This window comes from Vidua macroura, chromosome 3 (assembly GCF_024509145.1).
Source record: "Vidua macroura isolate BioBank_ID:100142 chromosome 3, ASM2450914v1, whole genome shotgun sequence".
Classification (NCBI taxonomy): domain Eukaryota; kingdom Metazoa; phylum Chordata; class Aves; order Passeriformes; family Viduidae; genus Vidua; species Vidua macroura.
In genome coordinates, this window is record NC_071573.1 from 82,792,961 (window position 1) to 82,805,617 (window position 12,657).

General features: G+C 39.0%; 1 protein-coding gene across 1 annotated transcript in view; it reads left to right on the forward strand.

The window, feature by feature from the left end:
• The window catches only part of PHIP (pleckstrin homology domain interacting protein), a 106,349-nt gene extending 99,539 nt beyond the window's left edge, over positions 1 to 6,810 (forward strand). Inside the window, exon 40 of the mRNA XM_053973009.1 lies at positions 612 to 6,810. Within this exon, the coding sequence (XP_053828984.1) occupies positions 612 to 1,258 (647 nt within the window). The 3' untranslated portion in view covers positions 1,259 to 6,810. The remainder of the gene's footprint in view (positions 1 to 611) is intronic.
• The last annotated feature ends 5,847 nt before the right edge of the window (positions 6,811 to 12,657 follow it).

Here is a 12,657-nt window from a genome sequence, read left to right on the forward strand (position 1 = left end):
GAACATCGTTCTAAGAGGTCCAGTGATGTGCCCCTCTGAGGAAGCTGATTACCCCTCATGTAATGAAAATTCATACCCTGTAAAAGTCTCCAAGCAAGTACATTATGCTGTCTGTTATTGTGAGAAATCTGTACAAATTTGATACAAAAGATGGTACCTCAGGTTGAAAGAAAATCTTTATTTCTCCAGATGACTTACTGTGAAGCATTCCAAATCCTTGCACCATTCCCAATGCTTCTTGAGCAACCCTTTGCTGTTGCAGATACAAAATAGGAGTTTTGTCCACTGGTGTTATATCATCTGAGAAAAACTCTTCTGCTGTTCTCTTTTTTTTCTTTTTTCCCTCCTGCATTTTTCCTGGCTTTTTTTGTTTCTTAGGGTTTTTTTCCTTACAGCTACCATGTGCTAAATCTAACTAGAAGTTAGTCCTCATTCCATTGTAGAAAAAAACTCTTTGAGCTCAACTTTGGGTTTCTTAGATTTTGACAGATTGGCAATCATTGTGAATCCATTCAGATATTTTAGTAAGAGTTTTATTAAGGCAGTGTGAAAATGACTGTAAATGCAAATCTCTTATGTGACGTGTACATTTCTGTACCATTTCTTTACAGCAGATTGCAAGAATAATGCTTTGGCATCAGGAAACATTCAGGTAAATGGACATGGAGGACAGCCTTTGAAACCTCCAGTTAAAAGAGGTCCTGGACGGAAGCCCAAGGTGGAGACTAATAACAGTAGCTGTGAAGTGGTGGTGCACAAGAAAAGAGGCAGGAAACCAAAAAAGCTACAAATTGTTGAACAGCAAAAGGTTGCAGAGCAGAATACAATCCAGACCACAAGGGATATACCAGAGGAAGCCTCTGTTTCTACTGCATGCAATTCTCTTTCTGAAAATAATGTGAAGGAAGACTTGTTACAAAAAAAAGGCCGAGGGGGTAGAAAGCCAAAAAGGAAGATAAAGATCTGCCAGCCAGGCTCAGACCTCTTAGCTCCTGCAAATGTTAAAATGCAAACGAGAAGCAGGAGGAAAAAGACACACGAGCCTATGGAGGAGGGTTCTGAAGAGCTTAAAGATTCTGAACCTCACATGAGAACTAGAAACCAGGGTAGGAGGACAGCCTTTTACAATGAAGATGACTCTGAGGAAGAGCAAAGGCAGCTATTGTTTGAAGACACCTCCTTAACTTTTGGAACTTCAAGCAGAGGCAGAGTCCGAAAGTTGACTGAAAAAGCAAAAGCTAATTTAATTGGTTGGTAATTTTTACCAAGGGTTTTACTTCAGAATGCTATGAAGCAGGTACAGTTAAGGAACAGCAGAACAGACTTCTGCTTCCCTGCTGCTATTATGGGTTAGAAGAGTATGTTCTGATTCGAGGAGAAAAATTTAGCAAAATGATAAACTGAAAGAACATTCTTTGAAAGAAATATATATTTTAAACTTTTGCTATTTATTGCCCTCCAAATAGGTTATACATTTCAACAGTCATTTTGTTCATGGTTTAGAGTAATTGAAGCAATTTCTGACTGACGTACAGAGTTCAGAGCTACTCTGCTCAAGTATATGTAATATCTCTACACACTTGAAAAAAGGTAATAGAACTTTTAATTGCCACAAATTGAAAACAGAAATCTATTTTTGACCATGCAAGGTACACTTTGATTGTAAAGTCAAGTCGCCTAGGAAGGCAGACTTAGGCAAAAAGTGGCAGTAAATTCACTTGCATTTCTATTAAATAATACAATACCAAACTTTGCTAATCTGTAAAAGTTTAATCTCAGTTGTGATGGAACGTTCAGCTGCAAAAGAAGCCTAGCACAGGCCATTGTTTATCCAAGTTCTGCCAAACATAGCAAAAATGTAATCACAAATATATATATCCACATTGGAAAAAGTTTGACTGATGTCTAATTTTTCAGACCTTGATTCTTGTATCAATCACTAAATCTCTGTTTATTGTGCCAAAGACTGAGAATCAGTGCAGTGGAAAACCTTTTTTTCTTTTGAGTGTCAGTACAGCATACCATTTGCAGTGATAAAAGCTGTGTCTTGTTTTAAATAGTAAGTTGTTAACATTGTTCTGAAATGTATCCTTTTGGTACTTCTGGTAGAAAATAATGCACTGGTGGGGTCCTTTGACAGAGATGTTTTAGTCTAAATGTATAATTGGTTAAAGGATTCAAGGAAATTACAGGACAGGTATGGAATTATGATGTTTACTTTCTGATCCAGATTGTTGTTTCTACAACTTTAGACATGCTTAAGAGGCTGAAATGACCTACAAAGAATAGTGTATGTGTATATATTAATATATACATAAACACATATGTCTAAAATATTACCCAGGTATAAATTTTTTTCAGGATTTTTTAGATAGCACTAGAATTGAAAATTTTAAAATGTCATACTTTATAGTTTAATTTTAAGGGGAAGATTGGTTATTTTCAATTATTAGGGTTAAAAGGCCAAATCACTTTTTATGCAATCATGTTTTATACAGTGGTCTCATTGCACATTGTGTTTTTCTGCACTTTTTATGGTATATCACGCTGACATATGTCAATATACACCCTAAAGAAAAATTCCATTTAATGATTGTGCCTTGTATTCTATTATTTCTTGCATCCTTACTAAAATTAAGTTGTCTATTGTAAATGATAACTATATGACTTAGGGGAATGTATTGTTATATGTACTGCTCTGGAAAAGAAAAGCAGTTATTTATTTGTTTATGGTACATTTAGTTATTTTATACCTTTACAAACAAACCTTAATACCATTTTCTATCACTTAAAATAAGTATTGTCCAGTTTCAAGGAAAAAAATACATAAGTAGTGGTATTTACTGAGATCTGGTATGGTACAAAAATGTAACCAAAATTTTCTGGTTATACTTTTTTTTTTTTGTTGTTTTTACACATCATCTACAATGTCTGGAAGGGAAGACATGCAGAATTAAGATCTTAAATTTGCACAGATTCTGTATATGTATTTGAGGCCTGATTCTTCACTCTTTATTTTCTTACAAAAAAAAAAAAGCCTAAAAGTTTGAACAAAGAATGTTGGTATTTGCCACCAAGAGTAATAGAAATAGGCTACTGTGGATAGCATATTAGTATCCACCCTATCTATTTTTAGGTAGTTCATTTTGCTACAAAAAATGGCTGAGATATTTTCCAGATCCTCTTTGAATTGTTCTGGATTGGAATTAGGGGGCCAGGGATTAGTTTGAATTTGATTTGTTGGCATATTTATTTTTTCTAATAAGTATTTCTTTATCATCCAATTGAAATGGAGTCACTAAACATATGGTAAGATAACAAGCTACATTTGGACAGCTGCAATACAGCTTCACAATTCAAAACTGATTGATTCTACTTGTTAATTTTGTCAAATCTCACTGATGGAGGCAATCATTTGAAAATGTGTAATTTCCTGATGTTATCTGCATTGTAATATATAAAATAGATTATATCTAAAATTCATCTTCTGTATTTACTCCGTTTGTAATAATGTTTTATATGGCATGTTTATGTATATATTTATATATCAAAAATACCTTCTGTGTAAGTTTTGGAGCCTGAAATAATCTGCGTTCCCTTAACAGTAGGTAGAGGAGTGTACATTTTAATTTTACAGGGGTAGAAGGCCTTACCTGCAGAACATGGGTACTGCTTCCCACCCAGTAATATCGGTGACTCTAGCCAGAAAGTTTTTGATTCTTATTAGATACATTAATGTTTTTCCTTTAAAAATAAACTGTGGATAATTTGGGTCAATTTTTTTATGGAAGCAATGCTAGACATTTCTTAGAAATTAATACCAGATTTATTTTAAAGTTATATTTTTTTATAATTTAATTTCACTAGGTTGCAAACTTTATTTATGAGACTTTAGTCACCATCAGACTGTATTTTGGTTGGGGAAAGAATTATTATTTGAGGTGGTTGTGAGATACTGTTTCAATACAGAAAAAGAGCTTTTGATTACAGAGTCTTAGGTTTTTAAATGTGAGCAATAAACTATTGGTCAGTGTTCTGAACTAATTTAAGATCTATAGTTATATGCATGTTTTATAATGCCATCTCAAGTACCTAACAACTGGTTCAGAAAATGGAGTATCAAAACCTCATGTGATTTACATTTGCATTGTAAATAACATAGCTTCATAGTCACACACATGCAAATGATCTGGCAGCAATTAACTCAGTTTTATTCATGACATTTGTTTATATTTGACATGGATATGAGGATACTGTTCTGGTACTTGTATGCTATACTGGGAAACGTTCTAATTGCTCTTTGCTGCTGAGTGGTATCTCCATAACAGTGTGTTCTTTAACTGCCAGTGAGGAAATACTTCTGCTTCTGTCATGAGTGTGCTCTAAATGTCTAACAGGAACCCTGTACCTGTGCCTACATACTTAACAATCTTCAGCCCCTCTGTTTCTGTTGTTAGTGTGTTCTCTGGGAACTGAACTGAAATCTTACCAGTGCAGTGTTCATTATTGTTGTCAATATTGAACTAGAGCTCTTTGTCACTCGGCAATGACCAGTGATACAACTTCACAGAGAAATGTCTTCCTCCAGTGATTCGACTGCTGTGATAAAGATTTACAGGTGTTTATTTGTACAGTGTCCGGTTTGTACCTGTGATCAGTTTGTTGATAGACTTGTAAGGTTGGATTGGTTGAGTTAAATATTACTATAGCTTAATATCTGTAAAGCTATTCATTGATAAAGGACCCTGATGCAGCACGTATAGATATTAATATCTATTAAAAAATAAATTGTAGGGTAGAGACAGCTTATTCACTATACTGCTGTACAAATATTTTTAAGTACCAATTCTGTGCCAGAGGCTTTTGTCTTACCAAAAAAAGACAACATGCAACACAAAAAACAGTCTGTCCATTCAGTAATTTCAAGCTTGTTACAATTTTTACACCCCATTTTTAAATATTTTGCTCACATTTGTTGGATTGAGGACTACAAGTAAATGCTTTAGTGTGTAATTTGAATTTAGGCACATGTTAAATAGTTGATTGGTTCTATAAAAGCAATAGGCTTAACTGGATGGGACCCTTTCACCCTGTATTTATTTAGTAGATTGGAGGTTAGAGGTTTTTAAGCTCACTTTCATCAACATTCACATTTTATTTGTAGCATGTGAATCTTGTTGAGGTAATTTTAACATCACTGGTCAATTAAAATATAGCCATACCACAATATTTACATTGTGTCCCGAGTCCTTGCCTTATTCTAAAATAGTGTACTTTTGTCTATAGTAGATTGTCAAAGGTTTCTCATTTTGCCTTTTTTTTTAACAGTGTTTAAAATATTTAATTATAACTCTGCTACCGTGCTGTGATAGAGAAGGTAGAAGGTTTTGAAACCTCACCTAGAAACAGCAAAAGCTCGTTTTCTGTTTATGACCTAAATGAAGACAAGTGAACCGTGTAAAATGAGTATGTATTTTCTTTTATTCCTGAAGTTCTTGTAACAGTTTGGTTTCCAAGGGGACCTAGATATTCAACTGATAAAAGGGCTGTTAGTTTTCTGCTGTAAATTACTGTATATACATGTTTGTTCGTATGCAGAGGAAAGTGTATGACATTTCATAAATCTGGTCAGGGCTTGACAATGTGTTTCAAATAACAAATCTGGCACTGACAGCTTACGTAGCTTCTTGTTTTTGAATTGTGAATACAGCTTGCTCACTTTCTGTGATGTCTGGAGGAAAACAGCAGGTAGCTTTTAAACCAGAGCTAACCTCCAGGTGCTCTTGTGTTTCTGCTGATTTTAATGCGGGAATTCGCCATGTCATTTTTACAGTGTGTTAGAGAAGGAAACATGCCAGGAAGCCAGATTAAAAGACATCTTAAATTGCAGAAAAAGGTGATTAGCTGCTTCCCCCTCACATCCCACCCCCCCCTTTTCCCAAGGTTCTAACAGCCTCAAGGCACTCTAGAGAGAAACCTTATATGCTGCAATAAGGGTGAATAAATTTAGCTTTTAGGGGTATATAGTGAGACAAGTAGTCATTTGGGTCCTTTTTAATGCAGATAAATACATCAGGAAATTCATTTCAAATAATGCAAACAATACATTTTAGGGAGGGAAAGTAGTACTATACTATGAATTTCTACACTGAAAGAACAAAGAATGAGGTCACACAAATTAGGAGTAGAAACAGAAGCACCTGTCATGTACTGTGTGATGTACATGTACTATTTTGTGCTTACAACTGTGCAGGTTGGTTTGCTAATGCATTGAGACCATACAGAAGTTACATTTTTGGACCATACTAAAACTGCAGAAGTGTGGTGGACAACTGGATAATGATCATGCGTGAATTAAACTCTGTCGTAATGTTTCAATATGTATAGAGTGGAGCTCAACTTCAAGTAAATTACCTAGAAAGGTTAATTTTAAAACTGACAGATTTTCAGATTAAAAATTACACTTATTTTGTACAGAATTATGTAAAACACAAATCTGTTGTATGTAATGAGTAACAGTTTTGAAAACTATAATTCTTTAGCTTTATCAAAGCTTTTTTTCTTCCAGAAATCTAGATTATCATGTTATATATAACCTGAAGTATCTCACCAGGATAACAGTGCCCTTTCTTTTTGTACATACGGATTGGAAATTTCTTTACTGTTATGTGGACACTTTCTATGTTAGTTTTGATGCATAATACTTTGAATCCTTTTATACAAACTAGAATGTACGTGTAAGAATTACTGTCACTGCAATGTAGTAACTACAAACTTATTTTTAAATAAATAGAAAACATGTTTTTCTAAGCTGTCCAACAGTGTTTGTTTCTATCTGGTAATTTACTGTGCTATGCGATGATTGGTTGTATGTTTTTTAGAGCTCCCTAAATTCAGCTCCTCTTGATTCCTTGTGGAATATGGAATAGCTGTATCTGGTAGTATGGTGTGGTGGGTAAGTGGGAACAGACAAAACTGGAACTTGAGCACTCTCTGATAGAGATCAGAATTTGCTGTTTGGTAGGGGTTTTCACTAAGCCCTGCAGTTCCAGAGGCAATACAAAGGCAGTAGTGTCTGGCACTGAAGACACCTCCTTGAGTCCTCTTAGCTCGCTTTCACGTGTGCACCAGGGCATCTGCCTCCCACCCTCCAGGAAGCCTTCCCTGTTCAGGTGACAACTGTTTGTACCAGAGCTATGTCCAATCCATGGAAATCTCTGCTTCCCAACAGCTCTAGAAGAAGCTAGAAACACTTAAGCAGAGAGAATGCCCTGCCTCCCTCCTGTAGAGTACTGGTCTGCAGCCTAGCTGCCCTGAGTGGGTGATGCAAGAAAAAGTAGACATAGGATGTGTTTTCACAAAACTGTAGGGTTGGTTTGTTTCTATCTACATTTTTCTGTTCAATAGATGCAATAAAAAAGAAATGTGGATTCTGTTTAATTTCACATGTTATTTGCTTTATCAGATGATCTTTCCCTTACATTCCTTACCTGAAAACACAAGGAAGTGATGGGAGAGGCCCTCACTTACCTCCCAGATGCAGGTATGTGTGCTTCTGGGCGACGGGAATGTGGAATGGTCACAGCAGAATGAATTGAGTTCCCTGTGACTTTACAGACTCCACATGAAGTCTGGCAAAAGCAAGACTTGCTTTAGCAACTGAGGAAAAATCTCTGACCCAAGCATGTGAGTTTTGCTCATTGGCGCATTCTGCTTGGAGAAAATAATTTAAGAATACCGAAAATATGACACTCTTTGGTGCTGCTGTTATGTCCTGGAGGTGGTAGTTCTGTTGAATGCACATTTCCAGTATTGCAGCACAACAGCAATAGTGGTGTGCTTATCCAAGCATAAGCCACTCCAGGTCCAGGGTTTTAGTTTTGTTACTGAGAATAGTCTTAAGCAGTTAATATTTCCTTTGTTTTGAAAATATTAAAAATTATTTTTCTGTGCAACTCTGTAGAGAAACCTTAAAATACAATTGTATCCCTGTTCCCATTTCTGTGACAGATACCTTTTGGAAACCTACTGTGGTTCTTTCATTTTGTGTAGAAATCAAGACTTTGCTTAGTATTAACAGATGCTGTGAAATGTTGGAACCTGACAATGCTGTTGGAACGTGTGCTGATTTTAACACCAGCAGGAAATTAAACTCCAAACAAGCCACACTCCAGCCCCTGTCCCTTCCAGTAAAGGAGGGACAAAAGAGGAGAGACTATGAGTAGAGATAACTTACTGAAACATGAAATGATGGAATAAGACACCCACAGTACAATACAGAAAGAGAAGGTGTTTTACCCACAGAAAGGGATTCACCACCAGGGACAACAACGAAGGTGGTGATGAACACTCCCCACGGGTCGTGTCCGTGTGCTTTTTCCAGACAAAGGCAATAGGATGATCATTCCCGCACACTGTCCACATGGTGATCAGGGAAACAAAGGTGCTGTGGTGGGGAGCTCCCATGGCTAACCTCTCCAGCCCAAAACAATGGAAAGCAGTGATAGACAAACCCCTGGAAGTTGGGTCATCTGAGTAGGGGTGGTGCCACCACTCTGCCGAGCTCAGCTCGGTGCAAGTGCCTTTGCTGCCGCCTCCAGTGCTCCTGTACAGCAGGGCAGGGGAGGATGGTCCCACTGGGATGCTGGCTTTGTGCTGCCCCTGATCACTGTCCTGCAGCGCCACAGCCTCGCCTCAGCACCATGGCCCAGAAAAGAATCCCAGCACGGAGTCTGTGGGTCCTTTGCTGTCACCCTTCTGCAGGAGCAGGAGAAGCAAAAGTGGCCATCTTCCCATAAGGGCGCCTGGCTTTTCCTGCTGAGTGCAGGCCCAGGTGATGCGGCGTGTGGTACACAGTAACAACTTGGTCACATCCACACTGCTAAACTCCATCCCCTCTTTAACCAGGACAGATCATAATGCTCATTAAACAAAGGAAATTGTGTGATCATTGAAGTTGACCATTTTGCTTTCAAAGTGAAAATTTTTTGTGCCAAAGTTGGTGTTCACTGCTCTAGCAATCAATATGAGCTTTGCAAAAAACGTTTGTCACTTTTCCCAAAGACAAATGAGCAAAGAGTAATGGCTTTAAAAATTAATCAATGTTGCTAGTTGAAGCAAATGTGAAAATAAAGCAAGTGCCAGCAAGCAATGGACAATGTGACTGGAATTTAAATAGTAAAAAGTTGAGTTACTGTACAAACAAACTATAATGCAAAATATAATTTTTGTGGCTTTTACTACTGTTAACAGGAAACTCAAAGCCCAAAACGTCTGGTTGTTTTTCTAACTCAGAGAAATATGTGCTAAGAAATCTTTGCAAGAGATTTAATTTACTGTTTGACAGGACTGCAGTGAGAATTTATGAATCTTCTCTTATGCTTTGAAATCTGTGTGAGTGTTGAAGGGAGGACACGGTAGAGAATTTGGGAATGATGTTCCTAGTCTGGTAACAGCCATACAAATTTCCTTTGTGCTTCCTTTTCTTCTTTTCTTGTCTCTGAAATGGGAAGATTGTACCCAAACTTGGTCTGTTGGCCTTTCATTTTACTTTAGCTAGATACATAAATACCAAAAAAAAAAAAAAAAACCAAAAAAAAACCAACCAAAAAAAAAAGAAACCAAACAAAAAATCAAGAAGGAGGAAGCAAGAGGCAGGTATCCAACTCATTCAGCATCAAATTTTCGCAGAGGCCTATTCCTAGACGTACTGACTTAAAGCAATGTTAGCATTCAAGAGCCAGGCAACCTCAGCTGTAAATTTGTGTTTTGTCTCAGATCTCGGAATCTGACTTTGAACAAGGATATTCAACATAATAAAGACAGAACTTAAAATGCAAACTTGGATAGAATATGATTAAAATGTTAGAAAGAATTACTGTATTTGTATTCAGTAGCAGAGAAATCTAGTGGGGTTATTTTTTTTTGAAATTTGAGCACCTTATTCAAAACTTGAATTTTCTTAACTATTAAGGAAGATGGAGTAAGCTTCCATGAACTGCTAAGAAATGGAATACAGCTGTCAAAAACTTAAAAAAAAAAAAAGAAGAGCTACCAGGAAGTCTGTAATTAGTGATTGCCTCTGAATGCACTGCCTATTTTTACCCAGCTGGAATCTCAACACGAGGAGCTGGGTATATGTACAGTCTGTACTGTTGTTGTCCCTCACTGACACCAATCAGTCTGCACACACAACTACATGGGGAAAGATTAAATATCTGGAACTCAAAACATTTATGCTGTTTTAATGCATGTAAAGTGTTTGAGGCTGTACAATGTGTGCTAATGTTAAACTCTTCTGAGCAATACAGTTACAAGGGAAATCAGTGGTTAAGTTATTTAGGAAAAGTTACTAGAAAACTCACATAAGCATTGTCTTAAGAAAGGGCAGATCATCTGAAATTGTGTTGTGGTTGGATTGCTCATTTTTTCTTGCATGCTAATTTATGAAGTTGTAATTTTCCTCTGGCTTTGGCCTCTGCCCACCTCTCAGTCATGACAGAGCACCCAGGGCTGGTTTCTTTCTGACTCTTGCACTGAAAATCTCCATTCAAGCACACGGGGAGTAACCTGTTTTGTAAAAGAAGCATCTTCATCTTGCAATTTGATTTACTTTGTATTAAGAAGATGTCTTAATGTTTGGGTAGTAATAGGTTGCTTGAGTAACACTTTAAAAGCTTCAGCCTCCCGAGGTGGGATCAGGTGCTTACATGGCTCCTGAGGTTTTGCTCAAGGGAGACAGTAGGTCCCAGTATTTACTGCAGCCTGGGCTGGTGTGATGCAAACACAGCCACGATGGCCCCAACGAGTCTGCTCTCCTTGGGGTGGGCTGTGGGAGGCAGATAGGTTGCTCTGAGCAACCTGATCTAGCTGAAGATGTCTCTGCTTATTGCATGGGAGTTGGATTAGGTGCCCTTGAAAAGATCCCTTCCAACTCAAGCGATCTATGATTCTATTTTTCTTAGGTAGAATTTGTATTTCTAGTCTAGGCTAGTATTCACATGAGTTTTCAACTGGGCATTCCTGCCATGTTGCACAGGTTTAAATCCATCCTAAGCCTGGTCCCTTAGTTCCCACATGTTTGCTAGGTATGGCATGGCTTCATAACACTTTTGGTTTTTTTCAGAGTCTTGCCTTTTGGAGAGTTGTGCTCAGTGAGAAGTGATGGCTAGAGCATTTCCTTTCTCTTAGTAAGGCTTGATGTTTGCTGCTGCTGAATTTCTCTTCTTGTCTATAATGTTCTCATTGCTCCAATCTCTCTGAATCATTCACAGTTTGAGTCTGTCTCCTCTGTTTGCTCCCACTCTGATTTGAGCGCCATCAGCAAGTCTGGTTGCTGTTGAATTTACACCGCAGAAATGTGACACAGATGAGGCTCGTGGCCGGATTTGACAGCCCTGCAGCAGCCCAGCAGGGGCAGCCCCGGAGTTTCTGCTGGGCGCTGACACGTGTGCTACGGAAACTCCTCAGGACGCTCCTGCTTCAGCTGTGCCAGCATCCAGCTGTGACAAAGCCGGGCCCAGGGGCCGCACCAGGTGCTCTCTGAAGTACCAACAGCGTTTTGAGAGGCATGACATGAGGCTGGGTTACAGGGCTGTGTTACGACATATTTTGCATAAACTTCACATGAGAGAGCTACCACCGGACTTCTATTCATAGCCGGCTCAAGCCACTTGTCCATCTGCATTCACAGAAAAAAATACCTAGGTAAGGGAGTTGAAAATGTTACTCTCTCTGAGTTAGCCTCAGAAATAAATTAGAACTTTTTATTTCTTCATTTTAATCTTTCTAAAGCTGTCGGGGTGTAAAGTCCACGCGGGTGTTTGTTGCATTTTGAGACTAAGAAATCCTGATCCCTTCTGCCCTGAGAGCTTTTTGTGCGATAGACAGACGGGAGCTGGGGACAACCTCCCAGCCCGGCTGAGAGCCTGGCCCGGGTTCAGGCTCGGCGCTCGCTTCTCCGGGCTCCTTTAGGGCGCTGTTGTGCAGGGGAGAGCACAACCCTTCCCTCGGCCCCAGCTGCCGCCCCGGCGGGACGCGCTGCGCGGGGCCGGAGCGGGGCTCAGCGGGGCCCGGGACAGGAGCAGGGGGCCCGCGGCTCCCCCGGGCGCTGCCCGCTCGGGGGGTGCAAACACAGCGCGCTTCTTGCGGCTGTTCGGGTGTTTCCAAAAATGCACAAAAATGCTTTGATTCGGCCTACCGCATCCTTTCTGTCTGGGGGATGCGGCTGCTCAAAATGCCAATTTTAGAGACAGGAGGAAGATGTGCAGCGGCAGAAGTTGTACTGTCGTACTGGGTAAGTGCAGAGGGCAGCGCGGTTGCGATCCCCGGGTCCTGTCCAGCCCTCCTGCCTCGCTGGGTGCTCATGGCTATAACTGTGACTCTTCCTCCCCTCACAACACACAAGGCTAACCAAGTACTCTACAGCTACTGATAACGTCTAAAATAAGATGTTTTTTTCTTTACTGGTAGCTCTAAAACAGATGATGCAGAAGTTAAAAACACAGTTTGTGGTAAGGCTTCATCACACACTAAGATGTTTCCATATTCCTTACAATATTCTTTGAACCTCCTTTGGCATTGTTTTGTGATCTTGACTCCTTTTGTTAGGCAGTTTTCATAAATCTACCTTCCCATGTGCACATGTGATGTGTATAT